This window comes from Euleptes europaea, chromosome 11 (assembly GCF_029931775.1).
Source record: "Euleptes europaea isolate rEulEur1 chromosome 11, rEulEur1.hap1, whole genome shotgun sequence".
Taxonomy (NCBI): Eukaryota; Metazoa; Chordata; class Lepidosauria; order Squamata; family Sphaerodactylidae; genus Euleptes; species Euleptes europaea.
Genome location: NC_079322.1, coordinates 59,600,101 through 59,627,283, shown reverse-complemented (window position 1 = coordinate 59,627,283; position 27,183 = coordinate 59,600,101). Strand labels below are relative to the sequence as shown.

Genomic DNA, 27,183 nt, shown 5'->3' with positions numbered 1-27,183 from the left:
TGGAGAAAATGGCTGCTTTGAAAGGTAGACTGCATTGCATTATACCCTACCAGGGTTGGTTCCCTCCCTAAACCCTGGATTTCCCTTTCAAGTCTCCCAAGTATTTCCGAACCCGGAGTTGGCAACCCTAGCAAATACCCTGTTGGCTCATGGAAATGGATCTTGCAAGTTTTTCCATACAGTCTTTCCCACTTTGACTCACCCACCAGCTGAAGGGGGAGAGATTCAAAACAGATAAAAGGAACTATTTCTTCACACAATACATAGTAAAATTGTGGAACTCCCTGCCCCAGGATGTGGTGATGGCTGCCAACTTGGAAAGCTTTGAGAGGGGAGTGGACATGTTCATGGAGGAGAGGGCTATTCATGGCTACTAGTAAAAATGGATGCTAGTCATGATGCGTACCTATTCTCTTCAGGATCAGAGGATCATGCCTATTATATTAGGTGCTTTGGGGAGTGTCTATTTTATGTTTGTATGTATGTTTTGTGTTGTTATAAAAATAAAAAATAATTACAAAAAATAAAATAAAATATAAAAGTAGGGGTTGGGGCCAGCTACGATGTAACCGTTGTTGCCTCAACCATCGGCCTGGTGAAACATCTCAGTCTTGCAGGGCCTGCAGAACTGAACCAGAACCCGCAGGTTCTCACTTGACAGGGAATTCCACCAGGCTGGGGCCAGAGCCAAAAAAGCTCCAGATGTTCCTCGGACCAGGGACCACCAGTAAGTTGGGAAATAAGATACAATGCTAGTTGTAGCACAGCACTGTAGAGCACAAATAGGTACAGTGATTCATTAAAACAACTGTAATGCCACTCAAATCATAGCAAGAGTTAAGCTGCATCAGACTTCACAAACAAATGTCTATTTGTGACTGGCACAAAGGTCAGTAGATGTTTGGGCTCGTTCAGTTCCTTCCTTCTCCCTCTTGAACCTTGCCAAGACTGAAGATGGGAAGTCTTCAACAAACTACACGTAGTCAAGATGCCTAAAAGCCAACTAGCTGAACAAACTTCCTTCCTTGCAACTAGGATTCTTAACTCAGGTGAACCCATATTGAATTGAACTTTGGAATCTTAGTCACAAATTGGTTTTCTTTGAGGGCCTCTGAGACGGGGTTGAGGGGTATTGGTTCAGGGAGCAGGAAGTCATTACCAGAAAGTCTTGTTGCTACAGACACCACTTTCTCCTTTTTAATTACTAAGTTGGCAACTGGGGGTGGGCCTACGTTTTAGATGGGCAACGTTGACTGAGCTAGATTCAAGTCCAGTAGCACCCTAGAGACCAACAAGATTTTCAAGGTTTAAGCTTTTGAGTGTCAAAGCTCCCTTTGTCAGATACTGATTCCAGTATGATTTGACGCTCAAAAGAAGTGGTGTTGGTTTTTATATGCTGATTTTCTCTACTTTTTAAGGAGAATCAAACCGGCTTACAATCTCCTTCCCTTCCTTTCCCCGCAACAGGCACCTTGTGAGGTAGGTGGGGCTTAGACAGCTCGAATAGAACAGTGACTAGCCCAAGGTCACCCAGCTGGCTTCATGTGGAGAAGTGAGGAAGCCAACCCAGTTCACCAGATTAGAGTCAGCTGCTCATGTGGAGGAGTGGGGAATCAAACCCAGTTCTCCAGTTTGGAGTCCACCGCTCTTAACCACTATAGTTGTGTTGCCTTTCTGCCCCACATGAGGGCTGCAACTGCAAATTGGCTGACCACACCCGCACCAGAGTTCTACCAGCAACAAGTACTGGGTTGGATCCATCCAGTTTTTTTCATTCAATCTCACCTCATTCCCTGCCTTACCACAGCTACTGTTCCACAAGACTTTTGTCCATGCAGGTTCCATGATCTATAGCGTAAGTTTTTTTGGGTGTTCAACAGGGACCTCCTCCCGTCCCAAGCCACAAGAATCCACCGCTCTTAACCACTACACCACGCTGGCTCTGTACTCTGAAAATCTTATTGGTCTCTACAGTGCGGCTGGACTCAAATCTATCACTTCTAGCTCTTCCACTGCAGATTAGCTCAGATACTCTCTCAAAATGTTGACTGAAGGGCTGACTCTTACTGTTTAGATTGAGGACTGTCCCTAACACAAGCCTCTAGCCTAAACATTTTTTGGCGGTAATAAAGGGGTTGCTTGAAAGATGTGCTGAGGTGAGAAGCCATGGCTTTTGGCGATATTGAAATCTTTGCACACCTTCAGAAACCCCTGCCCTCCTTTTCACAGTAATAGGTTCTTGTCGTAGACGGGTTAAAATTCTCCTGAAGCTGCTTCCAGCATGCAGAGCAGCGAAGAGAGTCTACTGGCTCATGTTAAATTCATATTCAAATCTGCAGTTGACTGTGGCTCTTCTCCATGGTGAAGGAGCTGTGACTTATGGAGACCATCCATTTCATGTTTCAGATTAATCCAGCTGGTCCCACATTTCTTCCCACAACATTTTAAAACGTCCAATCAGTGGAAAACAAATTGATGCTGCTAACGTCATATTTAAACCGAACAGTTAAAATTTCACTAATTAAATGAAAGGAACTGAGTCGTTAGTTTTACTGTATGGCTTATTCTGGTCTTCTCAACTATGTTAACCTGAGTTTTTGGGGTGTGTTGTAGCAAGGAGACATGCTGCAGCTGAATTATTGATTTTTATTAGAAATGTTTCATTGTTTTCCAGTAAAAAAAACACAGTTCAGTAAATCCAGGGGTGCTTTTGTCCACAAATATTTTCCTTAACTGAGATACTTGATTCTTAATAGCTTTGTTTCTTTCCCCCTGCTGAAGCGAAAGAAACCTTTAACGGAAAATAGTTTTTCTTAAAGCCCTTTTGCTGTTCCCATACAAAATGGATCCAGTCCATAAATCGTCCTGTGTTTGTGTGCATGCATGTTTCTTGTTAAATGGATTAGGGCCATAACATCTAGGGTGCCGGCCACCGGGAGCAGCTCTTTATTTTGTACTGAAATCGAGGTTCCCTTGTGGCGATTCCATGCAATTCAGTGGTAGAAGAATTCCCACTGGACTCTACTAATTATTTTCCCAAACAGTCATATCTGACAGCACGCTCCCCCACTACTTTGCGCTTAATTGAATTCAAATGTTGAGCTGGATTTAGATTCTAGAATGAATAGGATTCAGAGTACTATGTATATAAAAAGGGGCATGAAACAGCCATTAGTGACATGGAAATACAGAAAACTCAGCAGGATTAAGAATAATAATAATAAAAAAACACACACACACAATGATAAATCATTAAAGTCCCATTTTTTAAATTTATTTATTTGGCTTATAACCTGCCCTCCCCAGCAAGCTGGCTCAGGGCAGATAAACATCATTTAAAAGCACAAATTCAAAGTAAGCTGTAGGCGCCATACAGGTGGCAACCCTTCAATTTATATTATTCCCTTTCAAGGGAGGGAATGGGGGAAGGAGGCCAGTAAAGATGGTATAAATTGATATAAGCTGCTGTCCTCAGTTTTAGGCCTGGTGGAAAAGCTCCTTCTTGCAGGCCCTGCGGAACACTTTCAGATCCCGCAGGGCCCTGATGTTACCAGGCAGAGCATTTCACCATTGATTTTAGTGGTAGAATTAAACACATACCTGACTCTTCCATTGGTATAATTGGGCCTTAAAACTCTTCACTTTGACCCCTCAATCTGGGGCCCATGCCCTGTTGGGGTTCATGACGTCACATGCTTTGCTTATTGGGAATATGTTTGAGATCTGTGTGTGTGCAGGTAAATATAGGTGAATTTTTTTTGATCAGATGGACTAATATTTTTATCCTACTGAGCATGAGCCTTAAAAATGCGTTTCTGGTCACTTTTTAGAGGGGAATGGTGGAGAGCTCTAATTTGATAGTAGTTGTGATACTTGAAGGAGGATACGCAGACTTGCTTGAACTGTGCAACAGAAAACCTGAAATTTTAATTTACAGAATTGTAGCGAAGCACCTTAAACCCTTTCAGGGTGTGCTGTCTGCACCTTATGTTGTCTTCGGTTCCTTGCTCTTAAGGTGGCGATGCAGATTCTCTGTCTTCCTTTTATCACTGTGCAACAGTGGGATGTGGCCGAACCAGAATTGTTCTCCTCACTAGTGGCTCTCTGATTGTCTGGAATTTCTTTTAACTCAGAACCAAAACTAAACTAACTGAAGAACATTGGAGCCACCGGCATGCCATATTTACCTTCAGCAGCCTTCTTTCTTTCTGATATTGAACCGATGATACCTTGGGCACAAGGATTGAGAAAGCGATGGAACAAAATGGCCTTTCTGATTTCTGCTAGTGATCAGCTTCTGCCTTGGCGTGTGCGCTTTGACAGTAGCATCTCTCTAGTCTGTGGCTGCTAGTAACGTGTCCAGCCGTAACTTTGTAGTGTTTTTAACATAACGGCGCATTTTGTTTCTAATCCATGCATGGTGCCGTAATTGCATGCTGTTTGTTTTCCGTAGAAAATGTGCTGCCCTGGTAATGCGTTCCTTTTCAGTTGCGCGGAATCTGACGGAGCTCCTCTTTCCGTTGACTTTCTAGTTGCTGATAGTCCAACTCCGCCCCCGCCACCACCACCGGATGAGATGCCGATGTTTGATGATTCACCGCCACCGCCCCCTCCACCCCCGGTGGATTATGAAGATGAGGAGGCTGCTGTAGTGCAGTATAACGATCCGTACGCAGATGGCGATCCCGCTTGGGCACCTAAAAGCTATATTGAGAAAGGTAAAGGTGTTTGCTCCAAAAAATACTCTTTGAAGAAGAAGAAGAGTTAGTTCTTATATGCCGACTTTCTCTACCACTTAAGGTAGAATCAAACCGACTTACAATCACCTTCCCTTCCCCTCCCCACAACAGACACTCTGTGAGGTAGGTGGGGCTGAGAATGTGTGACTAGCCCAAGGTCACCCAGCTGGCTTAATGTGTAGGAGTGGGGAAACAAATCCAGTTCATCAGACTAGCCTCGGCCGCTCATGTGGAGGAGTGGGGAATCGAACCCGGCTCTCCAGATCAGACTCCACTGCTCTTTGCAGTTTGCAGAGCTCCGTTCTATTTTTGTTGTCACTTTTAAAGCCCCTGCTTCAAATCCCACCTCTGTTGTGAACTCTCTGGGTGGCCTTCTGCAAGCTGCTGCTGTCTCAGCAGCCTCTTATTGAGCTGCAGGAGAGTAATAAGATGGAGGTGTCTTATTGGGCTCTTGCAAGGCTTATTGAGAGAATGCTTGAAGTGCTCTTGATGCTGTTAGATGAAGTTGTAAGATAAATGGACCTGGGAGGAGCAGGAGGGTGGCAGCACTATAGAAACCAGGCTGCGACCCTCCCCCTGCACTCTGCTGGCTTGCGGCAGTGTCCCATGGGATGGGGAGGAGGTCCTTCTTGACCACCCAAAAGGGGACCTGCATGGACAAAAGAGCCAGTGAGGTGTAGTGGTTAAGAGCGGTGGTTTGGAGCAGTGGATTCTGATCTGGAGAACCGGGTTTGATTCCCCACTCCTCCACATGAGCGGCGGACTCCAGTCTGGAGAACCGGGTTCGATTCCCCACTCCTCCACAGGAAGCCAGCTGGGCAACCTTGGGCTAGTCACAGTTCTCTTTGAACTCTCTCACAGGGTGTCTGTTGTGGGGAGAGGAGTGGAAGGAGATTGTAAGCCGGTTTGATTCTCAAAACGGTAGAGAAGATCGGCATATAAAAACCAACTCTTCTTCTTCTAATAGTCTAGGCAGCTATTTAGGGAATATCTTGTGTCGCCTGAACATGGGCATGCATAGGTTTTTCAAGGGTTGATACCAATAGGGTCACTGTAGTCTCAGATAGGAGGGACTCAATTTCCTGTCTAGACAAAGCTATAATAGTTCTTTTTTTCTAGTGGCCAGGTCCATTGCGGAATAAATGAAGCATGGTGCTAGATCTTAAAATGTCCCCTCGAGCAATCTGGAATGAGAGATGCATGTAATCTATCATTATGGCAAATAGCTGCCAATTGTATTTAGTTGATTGTGCTTGTTTCAGAAGGTTGCCTTTCCCAGAAATAACTTTTTCTAATAACCTATTCTGAGAAGAGGAAAAATGTTTAACTTGGGTACCAAATAAAGTGGAAATTTAGTCTTGCAAGTATATGGTGTTTAATTTGTAAGTGACAATTGGCTATACTAACTTCGTATTGCATAATTTGTTCAGATGTCAGGACTTCTGGTGTGTCAAAGCTTTCCCTTTCCTTGCATCTCGACTTATCCCTAGAGCAGGGGTGTCTTGTGGTAATGTACAACTACTCTTTTGGAATTTCCCTCCCGAGAACTTGGAATATTCTGACACTATATCAGTATAGCTGGTGTGTGTGTATGTGTGTGTTAATCTTTATTTCATTGCACCATCTCTGAAGATCAGGGTGTATCAGCAGTAGCAGCCAACAGAAACTAAAATTGTTTTGGTCATTCAGCCTTTGGTCTAATATAGCAAGACAAGGGAAGGACAAGCTGTTTGCCTGTTGGTTATTGATTGGGATGGATTGATTTGAACACATGAAGCTGCCTTATACCGAATCAGACCCTTGGTCCATCAAAGTCTTGTCTACTCAGACCGGCAGCGGCTCTCCAGGGTCTCAAGCAGAGGACTTTCATATCACCTACTTGCCTTGTCCCTTTAACTGGAGATGCCAGGGGTTGAACCTGGAACCCTGAGCCATGGCCCCTCCCCAGTGAGAGTCAAATCACCAAGAAAAAACCCTCAAACATTTCTTCCCCCCAAATCAAACATCTCTATTTAAATACTTTGTAGATAAAAGTGCATGCTAATTGATTGCTACAACCATAAAACATGTTGCTTTAAAAATAAATAGAGCTTTTATGCCTCAGAGAGGACATAAGTTTCTTAAATATTTTAGATATTTTTTACTACTTTCAAAATTGACACATTGCTTGTTTTTAGTTGACAATTGCTCTTGCAACTAACAACCCTGACAGGTTTTTGTCAACCATTTCAACCCTGCAAAATAGTAAAGCCGAAGCACACACAAGGGCTGGCAATTGTTTGCCATGAGCTAGAAGGTACATGTCTATGTTGTTTGGTTGGCTGATTGGTAGGTATCAATATTTAGACTACTGAGCCCGTTGCAGAGGTCAGATAGTTCCTATGCATAAAATAGGAGCAAAAGGTAGATCAGTAAATGAGTCTGCGGGGACTTGCTAGTGTTGTCTCCTAGTATGATGTCAAAATGCAAGTGCACAAACTGTTGTTTTGTAGTTTTCCCCGTCAGTCTTCCTTTACAAAGAAAAGGAGCCTTTTTATGAGATGCTCATAGTGCAAACACATAGTATAAAAACTGAACTTAAGTTCACTTTTCATTTTAAACCAGGTTAGCTGTATGAGAATTCAATTTAAAAAAACACCTTGCTGCTGAAGGAAAGAGCATGGAAACCTGTCTTGCACTCCTAAATAACTTATCAATTTAATCCTGATAAATGAGTATTTGCTTAGATGTTGCAAATAGTACTGTGCTGTTATCTGTACATTGGGCATCAAACAGGATTTGGAATTGCCTGGCTTGAATGACAAAAGCTACATTTTGATCCCCTTGATGGGGAATTCTTTTTATCTAACTATTAGGATACATTGTGCTGTATCCCATGGACTTCATCTGTAGGGACCACACATACACATGCACACTTATGTGTTGGTAAGAAGTTATGCCATTGCTAAGTGGGGATGGGACTCCTATTGCATAGTGAGGAATATGGGAAGTGTATGAAACTGACTTGAACTGGTCGATCTAGCTAATTTACTGTCAACTTCAATTCACCTCAAAGTTCCAGGTAGAGATCTTTCCCAGCTTTGCTTCCTGAGTTCTTTTTAGCTGGAAATGTTTGGGACTGACTCTGCAAGTCCTTTCTGCGTGCGAAGTATACGCTTTACCCTTCTGCTGTGGCTTCTCAAACTCCGCATAGAAGCTGCAATTTAAATACCAAGTTAGTTTGCAAGACGGATTTCTGAAATCGTTCAAGCAGCAAAGGAAGTAGGACCCCCGAAACCACTATGTGATGAGACTGGCTTACGGCAGACTAATTTATTTGGTTTTTTTCCTTCCAATTTCCAGTTGTTGCCATATATGATTACACAAAGGACAAGGATGATGAGTTGTCATTCATGGAGGGTGCAATCATTTATGTTATAAAGAAGAATGACGACGGCTGGTATGAAGGAGTTTGCAACCGAGTGACTGGCCTGTTTCCTGGAAACTATGTTGAATCAATCATGCACTATGCGGATTAAAGTTCTCTCTTCAGGTTGGGTCTTGTATTCAATCATGCCATAATTCTTTACAAAGGGTTAACAGTTGTCTTAATGCTCTTTAAAAAAAAAAAGGTGTGCCCATCCTTTTCAGGCCATACTGTTTAAATGGTATGATTGAATGTTCATCCGTAAGCATTCGTCACTGCGGTTTGTAAAACAAGCAACTGTTTATTACTGATTATGCTTATTTACTTACGCATTGTTGATTTTTATGACCAGCTTAAATATTCTGGGGAAGTAGGGTATATAATATTTAATGACTCTTGATTCAAATTGTGCCATTTATTTTTTTTCCAGTGCAGCATGGTTAACTAACAACTATGTTAGACTAACATTAAAAATCTGGTTGAAAAGTTTTATAGTGCTGGTCATCTACCTTTGTTTTAGACTCTTGCTCATCCTCAACCTATAGTATTCGTTTAAAAGCATGCATACAAACTTATGTATTGAATTATACTTTTTTTCAAAAATCCAAGATGCTTCCAATTTGTTGTAATCTTTTACCTGGAATACTTTTACTGAAAGTCTATTCCAGAGTCATTTGAGTCTCTGAGGTGTCCATGTGAATCAAAGATGGGTGGTCTTATGATGTACGTGTAATTTGTACCTGAGTTTTTTTTTTTATGAGTAAATTTGCATTGACTTCTCCATTCATAAATACATAAGTGAACCAAAGGTCTGGTCCATTACTTTGTTGACTTACCTTGGCAAAGCAATATTAGTGTTGATCTTCCCCATCAGCTGGGTCACTGGCTTTTAATGCAAGTCAAGGACTTGACATCCCATAACCAGGAAAACCAAATTCACGCAAGTTAACCATGACTAAAATTACACACACTAGTTGACTGCATTTATCACTACAAGAACTGGCTCAGCGTTGCTACCTTCGACTCATTGGCTAGTCACCATTTTAAACTGCAGAAGAGGAGAATTGGTAGAGGGGAAACAAGCTTATAGGGTGGGCAAGTTTTGCAGAGGGGAGCAGTCCTAGCTAGGGGGAATTGCACTTGGATCTTTAACAGACATGATTTTGGGGGCCTTTGTTGCCCCTGCCTTAAGGTGTGATTAGAGCTGAATGAACAAGAGCTGCCAGGCTGGTGTCTCTTTCCCCCCTTCAGCCTCTATGATCTGACTACATCCTAAGCAGTGTGTGCAGAAGCACCTGAACTGCACCCCAATAGTTGTGAATCCTTCGAGTCCCTGCAAGTAGCCTCTTGCTCTGATAGCCGTTCATCCATGGAGACCTTATGGCACAAGTATTTGCCTGTCAAATGTGGTGCCCGGTGGGATAACATTAGCGGCCTTGGTCACGAAGTGGTGTACTTTCAGGAAACAAACCTTTAAGGATTAGGGGTGCACATTCCACAGCCTCCAGAATGTGAGCGAACAACCCCCCCCCCCATGCCTATTTAACAAGTCACTTAAATGCCTTGTCTGCTTAAGACTACGAAGATTTTGTGTCCTGCTGAATTTTTTTTAATGCCTGTTTTTAAGACTTGCTACTGATTTGTCCACAGCACTGTATTTCAAAAGCATACTCACACAGCCACCCGTGAATACAGACACTGTGGGCAGCCTAAAGGGAGACCCAGTCTTGCATGAGTGAGAATGTTGGATCCAAGCCTCCTATGGGAGGCCCCCCCACACACACAGGGAAACATACAAATATATTTTTCTCTTATTCTTAAAAAAACAACACATGCACTTTGACACGTTCCCCATTGAGCACAAGATCAGGTGGCATGTCTGGTCTCAGCTTGTAAAAAACTTGTTTTACATAGATTATCTAAGGCAGAACAATTTAGTAAGGGATTACTGTTATGTAGTGAACATTTATTTTGGAACTTCAGCACTGGCCTTCTGGGTATTAAACACTTACATAGTGAGAAATCAGGTGCATTTGGACATGGGATTTGGTGACAGTTACCACTCATTTTCTAGTGTGACATTAAATACTGAAACATTCCCTTGCCTTCGTACCTTAAATGAACCTAATTTTATTATATGCTTTCTTGCTTTTTTCCTATTTGTTCACTTGTAATTTCTGAAATCATTAGCTACTAGTAAAAAAACAAACCTATCTGTATTTCATTTATAAATTGGAACAGCTTCTTTTTAATTTGTATATAACCTGTTTAATTACAAAATTTGTGTACAGTCTTTTATAATAAACCATTCTCCTTTAATATTTTGGGTACTCTGACAATTAAGATAATTCTCAAAACTATTTTGTAACGGCGACATCAAAGCAGACACCACTGGAGGTTTGTAAAAGTGATTTTCAACACACTGATTTGTATTTATTCTCATTATGGCCTTGAGTGTTGACAATGAACAATGTAAACAGTTGTCTACACAAGACAATCCCACATCATCAAAAATAGCCGTGGAGGCATTCGTATCACTTTCATAGACCTGTCTTTCATCCTTTTATATGGCTTCCTTCAATAAAACTCATTCCTTCATATTTTAGGGGGGGAAAGTGAAGGTAATTCAAAAAAATATATTCGTAACGGCATTGGAAGCGAACTAAGATGTTTTGAAGTGTAGTTTCAGGCACAGTCTGGTAAATAGCTGCCAGGAAGAGTGGGAGGAGGTGAGTCATTTGTCTCGCAAAAGGACCATTTCTGCCAGCTGTATGAGGGCATCTCTTTCTGGGGAGGGTCGAAGTTTGCTGATCTCTTGTATTGCCTTGTGGCAGTAGCGCTGGGCGAGGTAGGTAGTCTGCTGTAGGCCATCGCTCTAAAAGAAAAGGCACATAGAAACTTTAAAATGGATCTGAGGATGATGACTACTTGAGTGCTCAGTTTCAAAGTTCGCAGCTGCCATTCATCATTTCTGAACCATGTGTGAGTATGCACTGCTAATGTTTTAACAAGCTCTGGCGTTACATAACCGCACTGCTGTTGTTTTACGCAGCTGGTATTTCATTTAAAGTGCTGTTCGTATCTGGAAATGGAACACTGAAAATCCAAGTTCTAGACAGCTGAATGTGCATATTTAAAACAGACAAAACAAGTTTCCATGAACAATGAACAGAAGGCTTCCATTAGGGGTCGGATCCTGCAGAGAATCTGCACTGATGGAAGACATTTCTGCCACTGGAGTGAGGCTTCCATGCTGCTCCTGAAAAACATGACACCCCCACCAGAACAGCATGGACCAGAAATCTGGAGTTTCATTCATTTATACCGTGCCTTTCTTCCCAAGAGGGACCCAAAGCAGCTTACATCCATCTCCTCTCCTCCATTTTATCCTCACACCAATCCTCTGAGGTAGGTTAGGCTGAGTGTGTGAGATGGGCCCAAGGTCACCCAGGGAGCTTCCATGACACGAGTGGGGATTCGAACCTAAATCTTCGATTCTAGACTGACACTCTTAACCACTATACCATACACATATCTTGAATGTGTTATTCATGGGAGTCAGGGTTCTGTATAGGAAATGCATGTGCTTCTAAATGGGCATGCTGAAGTTCCAAAAAGCTCAGTTTTCAAATCATTAAGAGAAATGCACACAAATTTCAAGAAACATTCAGCATTAATAACATTAAAAAACAAAAGTCCACAAGAACAAAGGCTAGACTCAAATTAAAAATTCATAATTGAAAAAAGTATGCAGGAAGGCCCTTTCGGAGTTAGTGGAAGGACAGAAATTCTACAGTCAGACAGAGTCACTTTAGCCAAGTAATACATTTGGATATCGCTATTTAGCTGAACCATATAAAAGTAGGAATTAGTGTTCATTTTGAATTAGCCTTACCTGGAACACACACTCGTGTGCACGTTCAACATCTCCGGGCAAACTAAATCGCCTCATTATCATGGCATTGATTTCTGGAAACTAAGTGAAGCAGACAAGAAATAAGTAATCCTTTTCCTCCAAGAAACTCAAGAGCACAGCAGAATACAAAAGGCAGTGAGAAGTTATCCACTGCCCCTTCCCAACTTACAGCTTTTATCAGAAATAACAGCTTGGATCAACCAGCATGTGTTTGATGGAAGGGTTTCCGTGTACCAGTGGGACTTCCCTGCCCTCCCACGCTGCAACCCCAAATGCCCCCTGAAATACTCCTTAGAGATGGGATTCTCCAAGATTAGCATTTTGGGCAGCAGCATAAGAAGAAATGATAAGCTCACTTTTCACTTGCAGGTGAAAACATCAAGTGGAGCCAAGCAATCAAACACTGTGAGACATCCAGTAAACAATGCAACAGGACCAGGACCCAAAAAAGTTTTTGAAATGTCAAACAGTGCAGAAAGAATGGAATTACAAAGGAACACTTTTGCAAAAATTGCTGAAGTCAGCCAAAAACCACTCTTTAAATTTCAGCACAGCACTATTAACCATCAGTCGTGTTTATTTTTTCAGGGTGATATAGAAACCTGGTTAATCCTACCCGCTGACAAGCAAATAAGACAGGACCAGTGGCGATTCCAAGCTTAAGGTCTGCTGATGTTGGCTTTCCTAACTGCCTGGAGCATGCTGAAAAATCTAGCACATCGTCTATTAACTGAAAAGGAAAAGAAATACCAACGTATTACAATAGTAGATAATATCTAACAAACAAGGATAAGGTAATCTGATCATAGAATAGAATCATAGAGTTGGAAGGGGCCATACAGGTCATCTAGTCCAACCCCCTGCTTAATGCAGGATCAGCCTAGAGCATCCCTGACAAGTGCTTGTCTAGCCTCTGCTTAAAGACTGCCAGTGAGGGGGAGCCCACCACCTCCCGAGGTAGCTGATTCCACTGTCGAACAACTCTTACTGTAAAAATGTTTTTCCTAATATCCAGCTGGTATCTTTCCTTCTGCAATTTATACCAATTACTGCGAGTCCTAGCCTCTGCTGCCAACAGGAACAGCTCCCCCCCCTCCTCTAAGTGACAGCCCTTCAAATACTTAAAAACTGCAATCATGTCCCCCCTCAACCTCCTCTTCTCCAGACTAAACATTCCCAACTCCCTCAGCCTTTCCTCATAGGGCTTGGTCTCCAGGCCACCGGATCAAATCTCCTCTGTATGAATTCATAGCAATTCCAAAATTCTCGAGCATCCATTGTACTGCAGAAACTAGTTTGTTTTAGCGTAGTGGTACGTATCAGTACTACCTGAAATGCTATGCCGACATTTTTTCCATATTGGTATGCGATCTCATGAATTTTTGGATCAGGGCAGCCCAGAATGGAAACCTGAAAGAGAAGCACAAAGTCCCTTGTTAGTATCCATTGTCGAGTTGAGCAGTGCAGCACATTTGCAGTATACACATAACAGGAAAGGGGCTCATCCCTAGCCTCCATTAGTCCTTGCTTATTTACCCAGGCGTGTACAAAACTAGCTCTCTTAGCAAATGCAGTGCCCAAAAGAATTGCAGCATTAAATATATATTTAAACTCTGAATGTAGATTGAATGTATTAAATATTAATCATGGCTGCACATCACATTGTAAAGCTAGGCTGGGACAAGGAGATGCAGCATTAAAGCTACACACCGGGTTGTCCAACAGCAACATATCGAAAAATCTGTTGGTCTTCATCATCATCTTTATTATTACAGCCAAAGGCCAGCATAAAAACCTACTGGTCTGATTGTGGCACACAGGATAAACACAAGACAGGAACCACAACTTCTTCCTCACTTGCTTCTACTCTGGAAGAGCTGCCAAGCATCTGAAATCTCCTCTTTTCTGATTAACAAATACATTTGCTAGTTCCTTTATTCTGTTATTATTATTTTTATGATTGCAGTCTCCCCCCACCTTCTGTCATGGAACTCACGAGGAAGAAGCAGACCAGAGGTATTAGGAATAAAATTACAACTTGGGTGTCAACAATCATAATACCACGTTTAGTGAAACAATGTTCGCGCTCTTCGTCATACAGAGCGCCCATCTTTCTCAAAACAATGTAAACAGAGTGAAAACCACAGTGCTGAACGATGGACTGTTTCATGTGACCACAGTCAACATACAGCCATTTTCATTCATTTAAGATGGCACTCCATCATGATCTCTACTCATACAACAGTGTTCTAAAAGACCAGTTTCACAGTCACCACTATTTTTTTCAAAAAGTCACCTTTCATAAACAAGTGGCATGAGTATGCAAGACATATTACTACATCACATTCATTTTAAAGGATAAGTCCAGGAACATCTTTGGGACAACATTCAAGACCATCATTTTGCCCTTAAGAATTTGCTACAAAACAGGTTATGTGGGGAGGTACAGATAATTTTTCTTTAGAATCATAGAATCATAGAGTTGGAAGGGACCACCAGGGCCATCTAGTCCAACTCCCTTGCACAGTGCAGGAAATTCACAACTACCTCCCCCCACACGAAGTGACCCCTACTCCATGCCCAGAAGATGCCCTCCCTCTCATCATCTGCTTAATTTATAGCCCACCATTCTCTGCAACAAGGACCCAAATCGGCTTACATCATTCTCCATTCCTCCATTTTAAAGAGGGCATCTCTTCACCCCATTTTAATAAATGGGACTTCGAAGTCCAGTTCATCTTGGCTAAAAAGTCCACTGTAAATTCATAACTGCAATTCAAGCAGGAATGCACGAGTGAGCATATCTTTAACAGTGGAACACTGAGATGCAAAAAAGGGGACAGAATTACAGGCTGGCTTTGCCCCCTTCTGAGTGGAGCAACAGACTGGAGGAGCTTGCAGATTTTTAGGGCTGTATCTCAGGAATAGGAATTAAATAAAATATGTTCTCTTTTGTCCCATGAGATAACATAAGAACCAGAAGTAGAGTCTGACGATTTCAGTTTTCCCTCCCCTGCATCACAGTATATGAACAATAGGAGAGACGGAACGTACATACTGCTTTACAACTGTTTGCTATAAGACTTGCAGTCTTCTTGAACGTCTTTTCAAGGTAGTGAGCAAATCTCTCTGTTTCATTTTCTTTGGAACCCAGCTGAAGAAATTCACCTATAAAAATACGCCAATGTCAACGATGTCAGTTACCTGGTTGCCAAGACAAATGCATCAATTGGAACTAGCTATGTTGTTAAAAGGCCTTACCACGCACCAGATCCTCAATCACCTGCGTTAGCACAGAAACAATGGTAGTGTCTCCAACACGTGCTAAAGCTAGAGATGCTGCGGAAAGGATGAAATCGCCTGCAAGGACCGCCTGGAAGAGAAAGATTCACTTGTGAACATTTCTATATTTTGCTATGTTAGATACTGTGTGTATGTTGTGTGAAGTGCCGTCAAGTCGCTTCTGACTCATGGCGACCCTATGAATCAATGTCCTCCAAAACATCCTATCCTTAACAGCCTTGCTCAGATCTTGCAAATTGAGGGCCGTAACTTCTTTTATACAGTCAATCCATCTCTTGTTGGGTCTTCCTCTTCCTGCTGCCTTCAAATTTTCTTAGCATGATTGTATCAGATATTACACCTAAATTAATTTCCCCCCTCCCATTAATACAAAGAGGAAAAAATAACATTTGGTTTAGAGCTTTAATTTAATGAGTTCTCTCTTTGCCCATTCGTATATTCACTCTTCTCCTTTTGGGTGACTTGAGTGCATTTGCCAGCAGCATAAAAGTCAGCCAGCTTAAGGGCCAAAAGCTGGGAGGCCAAGAGCCGCTTTCAGAAGCTCCTTGTAAGAGATTTATTCACTGTTCTTTTCCGTTATGTATGTTCCAGGACAGAACTGAGGCAGCGCCCTTCTGTTCAGCCAAGAGTTCATTGTGTTTACACACAATGTCCCTGGTCCAGCCATAGCTGCATGCATCTAGTTGCCATGGATGGGTGAAATGCTACCACCCCCAGCAGGTATATCCATTGAGCTAAATGAGGCTGGATGTATATCTGTATCAGCTGTATGCATGGGGTGTGTGTGTGTGTGTGTTAGTGCTAGATCAGGGCCAAGAGAGTCTTTTAATAGACTCTCACCTACTGAAGCACCGCAAGTATCTGAGCCTGCAAGTAGCCAAGTTAGTCCTCAGCAAAATCCCAGAACTAAAGCCATGTAAAGCCATTAATGAAAACTAGCCAAAATAGCACAAATCAGTATATTCAGGGTTTTTTGAGTTCTCCAGATCACTTTACCCAGGGGTGTTGAAATTTGTTACGAGGGCTGGATATGACATAACTGTTACTTGGTCAGGCTGGGCCATACCTCGCCAGCCCAGATTGGCAGCAGGGGGTGGCTAGCGAGGTCACAGTGGGCTTGAGAGTGGGAGGGGGCTGCTGGTGGGGCTGCAGCAGGCTTGCCAGCCCAGATCAAGAGTGGGGGGACGGCTGCCTTGCGGCCGGATTAGAGCTCTCAAGGGGCCGAATCCGGCCCCCGGTCCTTAAGTTTGACACCCCTGACTTAACCAATCTGAATGCTGGGGGAGAGGGGGGAGGGGAAAGCAAGATCATGGCCTGAAGCATCTTGATTTCTTTACACCCACACTCCCCTACTTTTAAACATCCAGCCTGATTAAGCTTCTTAGAGAATTCAAAAACCTTTACACGTTGTTCTGTACTAATTTGGTTGGTCTTAATATAAAGGTATTATACAGCTTTTGTTTTTGCATAAACACCTGCTCATTTTCCAGCTGATCACAGGAAGGCTGGAGGTCTCAAGACACAAACTTAATTCCAAAGAACCGTTTTTTGTTAAGCTTTTTCACCCTCCAGTTTCATATGAACCTCCCCTCCCCACAATCCCATCAGAACAAATTCTCAGGCCCCTTTGCTAACCTGCTTCTAACTAACCTGCTGTCCTAAAGACACAAGGTTGGCAGGTGTAGGTGGGTGATATTGTAACAAACTGCTATTTAAAAAAGGCGAAGAATGCCTGTGCACATGTTTAAAGGCAGCTGCATTCTGGAGAAAAGAGGGGTTATTTTCTCTTCTCTGTAAATGGTCCTCATCTTTCATGAGATAAGGAAAAGGGAGATAGTGTTGCAAGAACCGGAGAGAAAAGGTAAGAAGGTTTCCCCAGAATGAAAACATCCAGTATACTGTACAAGGAAAAATAAGGAGAAATAAAGCACTCCTTTTAATTAGTTCAAAAACTTCTCAGGTTCAGTTTATTGCATATGGCCAAAGGCTGTTACAAGAGTTAAACATAATTTTATACATAAATGTATATAAATAATTGGTAAAAGTTAGACTTTAATAACAAATTAAAACTCGTGGGATGTGTTACTCTAAACCATTGTAACTTATCTTGAAAGTGAACAAAGAACATTGTTAAAAGTTTGACATTCAAGAATCTAGAATTGAAACAACATAAAATAAACATCGTAACCACTTATAATTTTGGCCCCAATTTTTAAGAGACTACCTACATAAGGTTCACACTTGTGGATAGGAGATCCCCCTTCACATCAACCTCTTGTGAACATAATTCAGTTCAGTTCTGTTATGTTTTAGTACTTTGGGCCAACCCAAAAACTTCTCTTTATTTTAGAAAAGGATCTTTGGTGTCACCCCTCTAACACCACCTATGCACTAACTGGTCTGTCACACTACTAGCAGAACGGGTATAGATAAACACTCAACTGATTAATTGATGAAGAGGAATAGAGAGGGAGTTGGTGAGGCAGATGCCTCTGCTGGCAGCAGGAACCCAGTTATTAGAAAAGCAGAGAAAAGTGAGATCTCCCTTTCTAACCCCTCAAAGCTAAAACACGCAACAGCTTCTCCTGAAAACAGGAAACCGATAACTGCTCATTAATTCTGAAGTCTTAGCTAAATCTCTTCTTTAAGCCTAATGCAAAGGTTCCGTTTTCCAGGAGAGTAGTGCAGGGGTACAATCTTGACCTTACTTGTGTCCACGAGAAAGCTGCAAAAATGTGCTTCCCTAGCATTCCCTAAGTGCAAAACTTTCAGAAACACTCTGAAAGCAGACTATCTGCAGTTTTTTTTTCCTTTTTAAGAGAGCATAGATAAAAGTTTCTACCATGCTCACTGGGCAGAGCGTTTAATATTTTAAAACGCGAAAATTCTCATGCAGGGATAAAAGCTTTTTCACGGGAACATGAAAAACGTATTAAGAGACACCACGTTCAAAGAGATTAAAAAGTGTTCACACACAGCTCTAACATGAGCAGTGGTATGATACATGTAGTATGGGGTCAGAATCGTACCTCTCATGCTCACTATCACGCTTGTTGTGCCCCCAGGTGCGCCCGACGGCTTCGCATTCGATGTCATACTAGAGAATCTGCCCAATTCTCGCTTTCGAAAGCACAGAGGCAGAGATCGCTTTTTAATGAGCTGGATTCCACACGCTGGGTGACTAGCAACGTCATCCCTAAGCAGATTTACACCTTTCCAAATCCACTGATCTCAGTGGACTACAAAGGCTACAGCCTTTTCTGTATGGAATGGTACTATAGGCCTCTTATTCAAACATGGAAATATCAAGGGATACAGGGCAGGTATATGGGGTGGTAGGAGCCCTGTGGTGCAGAGTGGTAAGCTACAGTACTGCAGTCCAAGCTCTGCTTACGACCTGAATTCGATCCCGCCGGAAGTTGGTTTCAGGTAGCTGGCTCAAGGTTGACTCAGCCTCCCATTCTTCCGAGGTGGTCAAATGAGTACCCAATTTGCTGGGGATAAAGGGAAGATGACTGGGGAAGGCACTGGCAAACCACCCCATAAACAAAGTCTGCCTAGTAAACGTCAGGGGACCTTTACCTTTTTATATGGGGTGGTTGGGGTGAAGACTGCTGAACACACGATTGGATCTCATCCAAATTCTGGCACAGAAGCATGATTTCCTTGCCTCCTCCTTTCCACTGTAGCTGAAAGTAGCCCCCTGAAATACTGCTTCAGGAGGATGCTGATCCCCCAGGAGCAGCAAAAGATATTGGGGGGGGGGGGAGAGAGATCTAGTGAAAATTGTGCCCTCCCTTGCATGCGCAGATATTTTTGATAGGATACAGCCCATAATCATGATTTCTCCTCCAATGGCTCACAGCTAGAAGCATGCGTATGTAGGCTTTGACATGGATTTGACATGCACACATTTGATGCCTATCATTATGCTTCAAAATATTACCTGCTATAACATTTCTGCCTTGTTTATTCCAACAAATGGTAGCATGTGCATTTTGTGTGGCTTCAATCCAGACAAAATGAAGCACTTTTGAAGTCACATTGTAATGTCCATGGGAGAGATTTAAGAAAAAGAAGAGTTGGGTTTTTTTTTATATGCCGACTTTCTCTACCACTTAAGGAAAAATCAAACTGGCTTACAATCACCTCCCCTTCCCCTCCCCTCAACAGACACTCTGTGAGATAGGTGGGGCTGAGAGAACTCTAAGAGCGTAGTAACTAGCCCAAGGTCTCCCAGATGGCTTCATTTGTAGGAGTGGGGAAACCAACCCGGTTCACTAAATTAGCATCTGCCGCTCATGTGGAGGAGTGGGGAATCAAACCTGGTTTTCCAGATTAGAGTTCACTGCTCCAAACTACCGCTCTTACCCACTACACCACGCTGGCTCTCACAAGCGTACATTTCCAATCAAAATCAATGTGAATTTGAGGTGTCTGAAGAAACAGCCTCATACAGTCAAACCATCCATTCTAGATCAATATAATCTACTCTGGCAGAGAAACACCTTGAACTGGAGATACAAGGGAATGAACTCATGCAAGGCATGACCACTATAATTATGCCATGACCCCTCAATAGGACTTAACAAGACTCTTCTTTGGCTGCATTGTGTTCTGGTTTGGGCTAAATACTGCCCAACTTAGTTAAGTATGGCTGAAGCTGCACAGAGCACGCTCCATCTAAACAGGTCATCTATTTTACAGATCTGTTTTACAGATCTTTAAAGACAAACCCTGCCCTCTACATTTTAGTTTGCATAATCATCCACACTAAATACATTTCCAGATATGTCAGGCCTGCTTTCCACAGCTCTAAGCAGCCTGTCAGACTCTGACCTTTTTAGTTTCGATTCTACCAGGTGCCTCTCAAGGCCAAACTGCTAACTGCTGAATTCCTGTTCCAGTGCTATCTCCCGTGGGAACGACTCCTCAGTAGAGGGGGGGCCGCCTTGACCTGTTGTGACTAATACTTTTCCTTATAGGCCTACCCCGTGCTCCCAATAGCCATTCGTGCCAATGTACCTGTAAGCTCTGCATACCTGTATGTTTTCCATTAAATCAGCTCTCTTTTGGACTCTTTGTCTCCGGATGCTGTTTGTGTGACTACCACAGGACAAGTGCTCACAGGATATTAGAAAATTCTTATTTAAGCATCCCCCCCCAAAAAAAATTACACGAGAAATTCGTACAATTACTAACACACTCACCTTTCTTTCCCCCCATATCTGATTAACAGTCAGTTTTCCTCTTCGTGAGTTTGAATCATCAATGACGTCATCATGAACTAGAGTAGCTGTGTGGATCATCTCTGCAATGACAGCTATGGAGCGCTGCCTTGCCTGCACTTCCCTAAAATGGGGGGAGGGGGAGAGGGAGAAACTAAGCAAGGCAAACATACTCAAGATACCACCTTAGTCAGCACCAGAAGGATACCAAACCCGCAGTAGTTACTGGCATTTTCTAGAATGAGGGCAACACATATTTTGGGGTCAAGTGTCTCTATGCTCAACTTATCCTTCCAAACTCAGTCTTACCATTCCTCACCAGTAATATGGAGCACTTTGCTCTTACAAGCAGCAGTTGAAATAGTCAGCATCACTTCTGATTTGGGTCACCTCCCAGAGTAGATATCAGTGTTTGGGGAAGAATATAGACACACAAGTATACAAGAGAAAAAAATGTCTAACTTCGGTTGAGCCAACAAACTGAGGACCCGTTGGTAGAGAACAACCAATGGAGTTTTCTCCCATGAGATATGGAGATTGTTACTAGAACAGCTTTTAGAAAGATTAACCAGAGCCACCATCTACCGATTCACTGTGAAATATGAACCATGAGAGCTAGGCACTGCAGTACCATGCAATATGCCTCTCATTACCAGAGGGGAGGAACAAACAACAGATGGCTATCACCATTACCCTTCACAATGAACTTCCCTGGGGAAAGCTGGCTGACCACTGTTGGGAACAAACTGCTGGGCCAGGTTGTCTAACAAACTGCTCTGCATTCCACTATGAAAGCTCATTAGCACAACCTACAGGGTCCTCAACAATCAAAGCAATAGAACTACAAGGAGGGACAGCAAGTTAATTGATCCCACAGAACCACACAGCAAACTGTTCGTACAGCTAGGAGCACAAGTGTGTTCTATGAAGTACAATCTCAAGCATATTTATTCGTCCAGTAGTTTATTTCCCGATGGGGCTGCAGCCAAAGTCAATAGGCACCATCATCAATAGCCTTGCCCCAATCCCATCAGCCTTCCCCTCCTGCCTTGCCCCTTTTTACAGGTCACTCTTTTGCCCCACCTTGAATATTGCCTATTTGCTCTTCCTTCCCTTCCTTTTCCAGCCCACAATTCCCAGGAATGTTATTGCATATATTGAATGGGACCATTCTATTGCTTGGGTTTTGTTTTCGAAGGCTTATCTTCCCGGTTCAGCGGATGGAATAAAATCAATACACTATCCTCACAGCACTCTGCAGAAAATAACCCAGGTGCAAGACGGAATCAGCAAAAGTGCTGTGCAATCTTCTCATTAATTGTGCAAAACAGGCCCAGAATGAAGGCCTAGAAGCTAGAGGGCCTTGAATTTAAAGGCTTCCTCTTTGCGGAGCCCAGAGAAATAGCAACACCCCTTAGCAGTTATACAAGTGATACGGTGAGTCATGACACAAGAAGAGAATATGCACAAGCACAAAATGGTCACTTAAAAAAAAAAAACTGTTAGGCTGCTCACTATTTGCCCCAGGAATGCTAGCCAATTATTAAGCACACATCTGCTTTGAGAATGCAAAACAAGAAAGAGAAGAACCGAGTTAGCTTCCTTTGCTGTTGCCCAAATCAGCAGGTTTAAGAATGACCATTCCCAAACCTATCAAGACTACTTTGAGAGAATAAAAGGTTTATAGCCAAGAAATAATGCTAGTACATTATAAAGCCAGAGTTTTATTTGCCTCTTTTTTATCATGAGAAAAACCGGTTTACATTTTACAGGAATAACAGGACTTTCGCACCTTGGCTCTTGACTGACTAGCTTTTTAAGGTCTGTCTGATTTTACTAAGCCAATAGCATCTATATCTAGAGTGGACATCACAAACCCCATAAACTCTATTTTACATAATCCCTCCAATTGGGAAGGGATTCTGCAAAGTCCACCTGCAGCCAGGTCATAGCCCACTGCTCACCTGGTCCAGGTAGCTGTTCAGCACAATTTTAAAACCAGCAAACTGGAGTGTAAATTTCTGGTTGCCTGAAGGTCAACAGCAATTAGAAACTACTACCAGTTCTGCTGTCCAGAGTTGGATGCAGTGCAGAAACACCTGCAGGTTCATTTTCCCTGACGAAAGGAGCGCTTTTGAGATCCTCATTCTCGGAAGGAGAACGGTATGAAGATGCATACAAGTCTCTAAGAAACTGCACAGCTGCTATGGGAGTGCTTCTCCTTATTCTAACCCTTTCTGACTGACAATCCAAAGGTCCTCACAGCTTTGACGGTGGTCACTTGCTGCCAGTCAAGGCAACCACCTACATAAATGAATATTTGTTGGCCAATGTTTAGCTGGAAAGGACCATTGCCAACAGACATCCAGCTCTGAAGATTTATGGTCAAGTGCAGAAGCACTTGGCTTCAGTTTACAGAACTCAGCAAGTAATTGTTTTTAGGCAAGGAAACTGGCCTGATATTTTAAGACCTTCAAAAAATAACCCAGTTTCAGGACTTACTCAGTGTTGTTATGATGAAAATTGCACGCCCGGGCCATTAGGACCACAATCACGGGTCGAAAGGCCTTCCCCTTCCCATCAAAGTAATATTCACACATTTCCTTCAGTTCTGTAGTAGACACCCATAATTCCTGTAATCAAACAAAAAGTACTTACAAAGCTGTGCAATAAACATACAGGATGAGTAAACGTTGAGTCTCTTTCATATCATTCGTCAGTCATTCATTCATCAAAGCCAACTCACCTTTTTAATATCTTCATAGAGATTTTTCAAGTCTTTCCTTCCGAGTTTAAAAGGGTCCTTATATTTTTCATCACTAACGATTTTACCGCAGCTGTGTGTTTGCGCTGTTGTATGATGAAACCTGGCAACAATACTGTGGGAAAAAAATTAGACCTTAAACTTCATTGAGAAAGTCATAAAGCATACAAAACTCTGAAATGCTCTTTATCTTCAAAAATGGATTTACACTTACTTATTGCTAAATAACTCAAGAAATGTCAACATTTCTTATACTTTTAGGACATCACAATAATCAACATCTTCCTTCAGATGACAAACTTACACACTATATTAAAGCTGAGAAAACAACTTTTCAAATATCAGTAACTTTGCTACTCTTCCTTGGATCTGATCCTACAACTCTGTCCAATAAGATGGATCCTAAAATTTCCTTCCTCTAAGTTCTTCTTTGAATGGAGAAAGACTTGGGCATAAAGGAGTCATAGGATCTACTTAAAGAGGCAAATGCTTTGCATTTTAATATATAAACTTGCATTTAACCTCTTTGGCCAGTCCTAATTGAATAATAGGGTTGGATCAAGTGGAGAATTTCTATGGACAGAAAGGATTTCTGTCGGAATATGTCTTTCTTACCTTCCTGCCCCAAATGCCCATCCAAATTCTGTCTGCAGAGGGCAGGGGACCCCCCTTCCCACAAAAAAGTACAAAAGATTAGTCCAAGGTCTACTGCAGGAAGTGGGGGGAATCAGTAAAAACTATTTCTCCCCTTCCATCCATGAATTTTGAACACAGGATTTTTATACAACTAATTAAATATTTCCAGCACTGGACCCCATATTTATTCCCTGTTGCTTCTCTAATAACTGGCCAGAAACATATAAGAAAGAAGAGCAGCTCAAGAAGGAACCATTTTATGTAGTTTTGTTTGGAGGTGACAATTTTCTTGTGTTACAGAGCAAAGCCATACCTTCTAAGCTCACTAACTTCAACAGGCTTAGAAAGGGGTAACTGTTTAGGATGGCACGGTTACTGAACCATTGTTTTATTACAGGATTACTTTATGTAATTCACCTTGAGTCCCAGTAATAGGATTATAAATAACATAAATAAATAAAATAAATAAAATTACAGGCACTGAAGTGAGGATTGTCACCCTGGCCTCTATTGACACATTTCAGGTAATGGTTGACGTGACACCACAGGGGATAGCAATACGAGCAAGCACCGGTCTCGGCATGCCACAAGTGTCTGTTGTGCCAGGCTTTCCTCCTGGCACCTTGTACTCTTGCTTTTCATAGTCTTGCTACAAATGCAAAAACACTTCAGGGCCAAACTAGACATTCTAAAACTATTTATGCATGGGAGGTTTTACCTTGGATTTGCTGCTCTCTAGATGCACATTTCCCCCATCTGAATTCTCAAAACTCTGCATGGGGGTTTATTTTCGAGTTTTGATCATTTGGATGGGGAAAATGTGCATCTAGAGAGCGGCAAATCCAAGGCAAAACCTTCTATGTATAAATGGCCTAAGGGACTCAGAGCCACCATCGGGTTGCTTTCTTGTCAAGCCTTACAAGATGTTAGTTCACTATACTGTCTCCTCCAATTCCTCCAAAAACATGAGGAGGAAGTTGGGAAATGCAAAGCGTGATGAAATTACTTTACATGTTTACATTAAATGTTATCAAAAAGAAACACGGGACAGCCGCTCCATACCTTTAATGACATGTAGTTTGGCACTAAGTAGAGAGAGGATACTTACTCCCTTGGTTTAATAGCTTCAATAAAATAAACTCACTATACACTACTAAACATTCATAACTATCAAGGAGTGCAATATATCTAGCAGTACAGCCTGAAAATATTATAGCCATACTGTAAATATAATACCGTTCTTGTGCATTATTTCTGCTCTTGTGCATTATTTCATTTCAATAAGATTTGCACAGGAGAATCTCCAAATAAGTTGTACCCAATATATTATGTAAGAAGACAAATATTTGACTACTAGAAGTCCCATTAGACACCAAAAAGGGAAGTGGTGCTACGGCTCAAATTGGTATCCATAATAGATAGACTACTAAAAATACTGAGACAGGCCAACAAAAACTTACTCTGAATGTTATGGTGTAATAAAGAATCTAGAACTTACCGACAAAATATACTACTGAGTTTTGGAAATGACAGACCCAAACTTCCTCCAGGAAAATCAGATATCTGCATGCGGTTCAAAAAAAGAGAGACAGAGAGAGAGACTAGTTATATGCAGATGTATATGGACCACTTCCTTCTGTACTGTCCAGTCTGCCAGTTAAAATACTCTGCACCTGCCCAGCTCTCTGTGCCCACAGCTGCAGGGGTGAGGCAGCTGGCAACCAGAGATACGATTTTCAGTGCTGGCACCTCATCTATGGAATGTGCTTCCTCTTGCGATTCAGCTGGTTCCGACTGTAATCTTATTTTAGGGACCAGTATAAAACAACTATCAGAAGCCATTGTAGTGGACAGAAGGGACCATTAAAAATGAATATTCTCCATTCCCCCACCCCATAAAATTCAATGCCCCTTTAGATTAGTAGGCTGCCCCGTTGGGAGCTGTACGGCCCTTGTCCAGAATCACTGCTGTAACTGGAGACTCCAGAAGTTGGATTTGGATCCTGCTGCGCACAAAGAGTAGATATGTTCTAGCACTGAACTATGGCCCCATTTTACAGAACTAGCTTTGCAATTAAAGCTATATACCTGTGCTGTGACACAGTGAACACCTGCAACAGCGGGTTGGGGGGGGAGACACTATACAAATTTTATGAAGCTTCCCTGCCTGGTTGTAATTATCACTCACCACGAGTGATTAGGTATTTACAAGCCCTGATATAATCAAAGACAAGAAAGTGTTCATTCTATTCCTTTAAATCACTCTTATTCAAGAACTTGCACCATGTTTCTTTGGGTAGGTAAGGAAACTTTTGCAATTCCTTTCCAGCTCAAACAATACAGAGCTTTTTCGGCGTTTTCCTTTATTTGACTAAGCGGAAGCATGTTGTGCAAGCTCTGAGATTGCACAGAACCCTTCTTCAGGCACATATGAGCACAAGGGAAGGACAGGAAAGTCTTGCATAACCTGAGGAATATAGCTGTAGTTAAAAAACTAAGTGACACAACTTTAGAGCCAGAGGTTCCTCAGTGACTTTCTTTGAAGCAGAAATGTGCCCTTGGGGAAACTCTTCCTCAGGAGCTTGGCCTCGGATTCACTCACACAACTCTTTCAGCAACCCTGGCATTACCTCTCTCAGAGAGACATTTGCCATATCTCTAAACGGCAAGCCTCCCCTTGGAAAGCTAGTCCAGAGCAGGCTAGTGCATGAATAGCTTCAAGAAACTCCCGAATACTTAGGGATGGAGAAGGTGAAGCTCATCCAAGAAATTGTGGCAACAGAGGACTCAGACATTTCATCAGATTTCTCCGCAACAAGCGGTCTCTGCAATCAACTTTATCCAGCAATCGAGCCCCACGCAATGCTACGGAACAGCTACCCAATACAGTGGGCTCGCCAGATCTCATGTGTGTGTGTGTGTGTGAAGTGCCGTCAAGTCGCAGCCGACTTATGGTGACCCCTTTTGGGGGTTTTCATGGCAAGAGACTAACAGAGGTGGTTTGCCAGTGCCTTCCTCTGCACAGCAACCTTGGTATTCCTTGGTGGTCTCCCATCCCAATACTAACCAGGGCTGACCCTGCTTAGCTTCTGAGATCTGACGAGATCAGGCTAGCCTGGGCCATCCAGGTCAGGGCGTGCCAGATCTCATAGGGCCTTTAAAAATCTCCACTGTGTAGATGCACTGGAGGC

At 42.4% G+C, this 27,183-nt stretch overlaps 2 protein-coding genes across 7 annotated transcripts in view; one reads left to right on the top strand and one right to left on the bottom strand.

Moving 5' to 3' along the window:
• ABI1 (abl interactor 1) overlaps positions 1 to 8,313 on the top strand; it is a 121,341-nt gene extending 113,028 nt beyond the window's left edge. For all 6 annotated transcript variants that reach the window (XM_056857032.1, XM_056857030.1, XM_056857028.1 and 3 more), the window contains 2 exons: positions 4,533 to 4,718; positions 8,082 to 8,313. In XM_056857032.1, coding sequence (XP_056713010.1) covers positions 4,533 to 4,718; positions 8,082 to 8,257 — 362 coding nt within the window. In that variant the 3' untranslated portion in view covers positions 8,258 to 8,313. The remainder of the gene's footprint in view (positions 1 to 4,532; positions 4,719 to 8,081) is intronic.
• Positions 8,314 to 10,796: 2,483 nt separating this feature from the next.
• Positions 10,797 to 25,834, bottom strand: PDSS1 (decaprenyl diphosphate synthase subunit 1). The gene is made up of 10 exons (XM_056857108.1): positions 25,635 to 25,834; positions 23,339 to 23,471; positions 23,095 to 23,225; positions 20,575 to 20,716; positions 15,323 to 15,434; positions 15,120 to 15,229; positions 13,391 to 13,471; positions 12,678 to 12,791; positions 12,041 to 12,121; positions 10,797 to 11,020 (listed from the first exon to the last, which is right to left on the bottom strand). The coding sequence occupies exons 1-10, from the start codon at positions 25,832 to 25,834 to the stop codon at positions 10,880 to 10,882; spliced, it is 1,245 nt and encodes a 414-aa protein (XP_056713086.1). The 3' UTR covers positions 10,797 to 10,879.
• Positions 25,835 to 27,183: the final 1,349 nt, after the last annotated feature.

Coding starts and splice junctions, on each gene's coding strand:
- PDSS1 (XM_056857108.1), bottom strand. CDS start 25,834: ATGGCTTCTGATAGTTGTTTTATACTGGTCCCTAAAATAAGATTACAG. Junction 20,717..23,094: donor TTTCATCATAACAACACTGA/GTAAGTCCTGAA, acceptor CCCCCATTTTAG/GGAAGTGCAGGCAAGGCAGC. Junction 15,435..20,574: donor AGATATGGGGGGAAAGAAAG/GTGAGTGTGTTA, acceptor TTTCTCTTCCAG/GCGGTCCTTGCAGGCGATTT.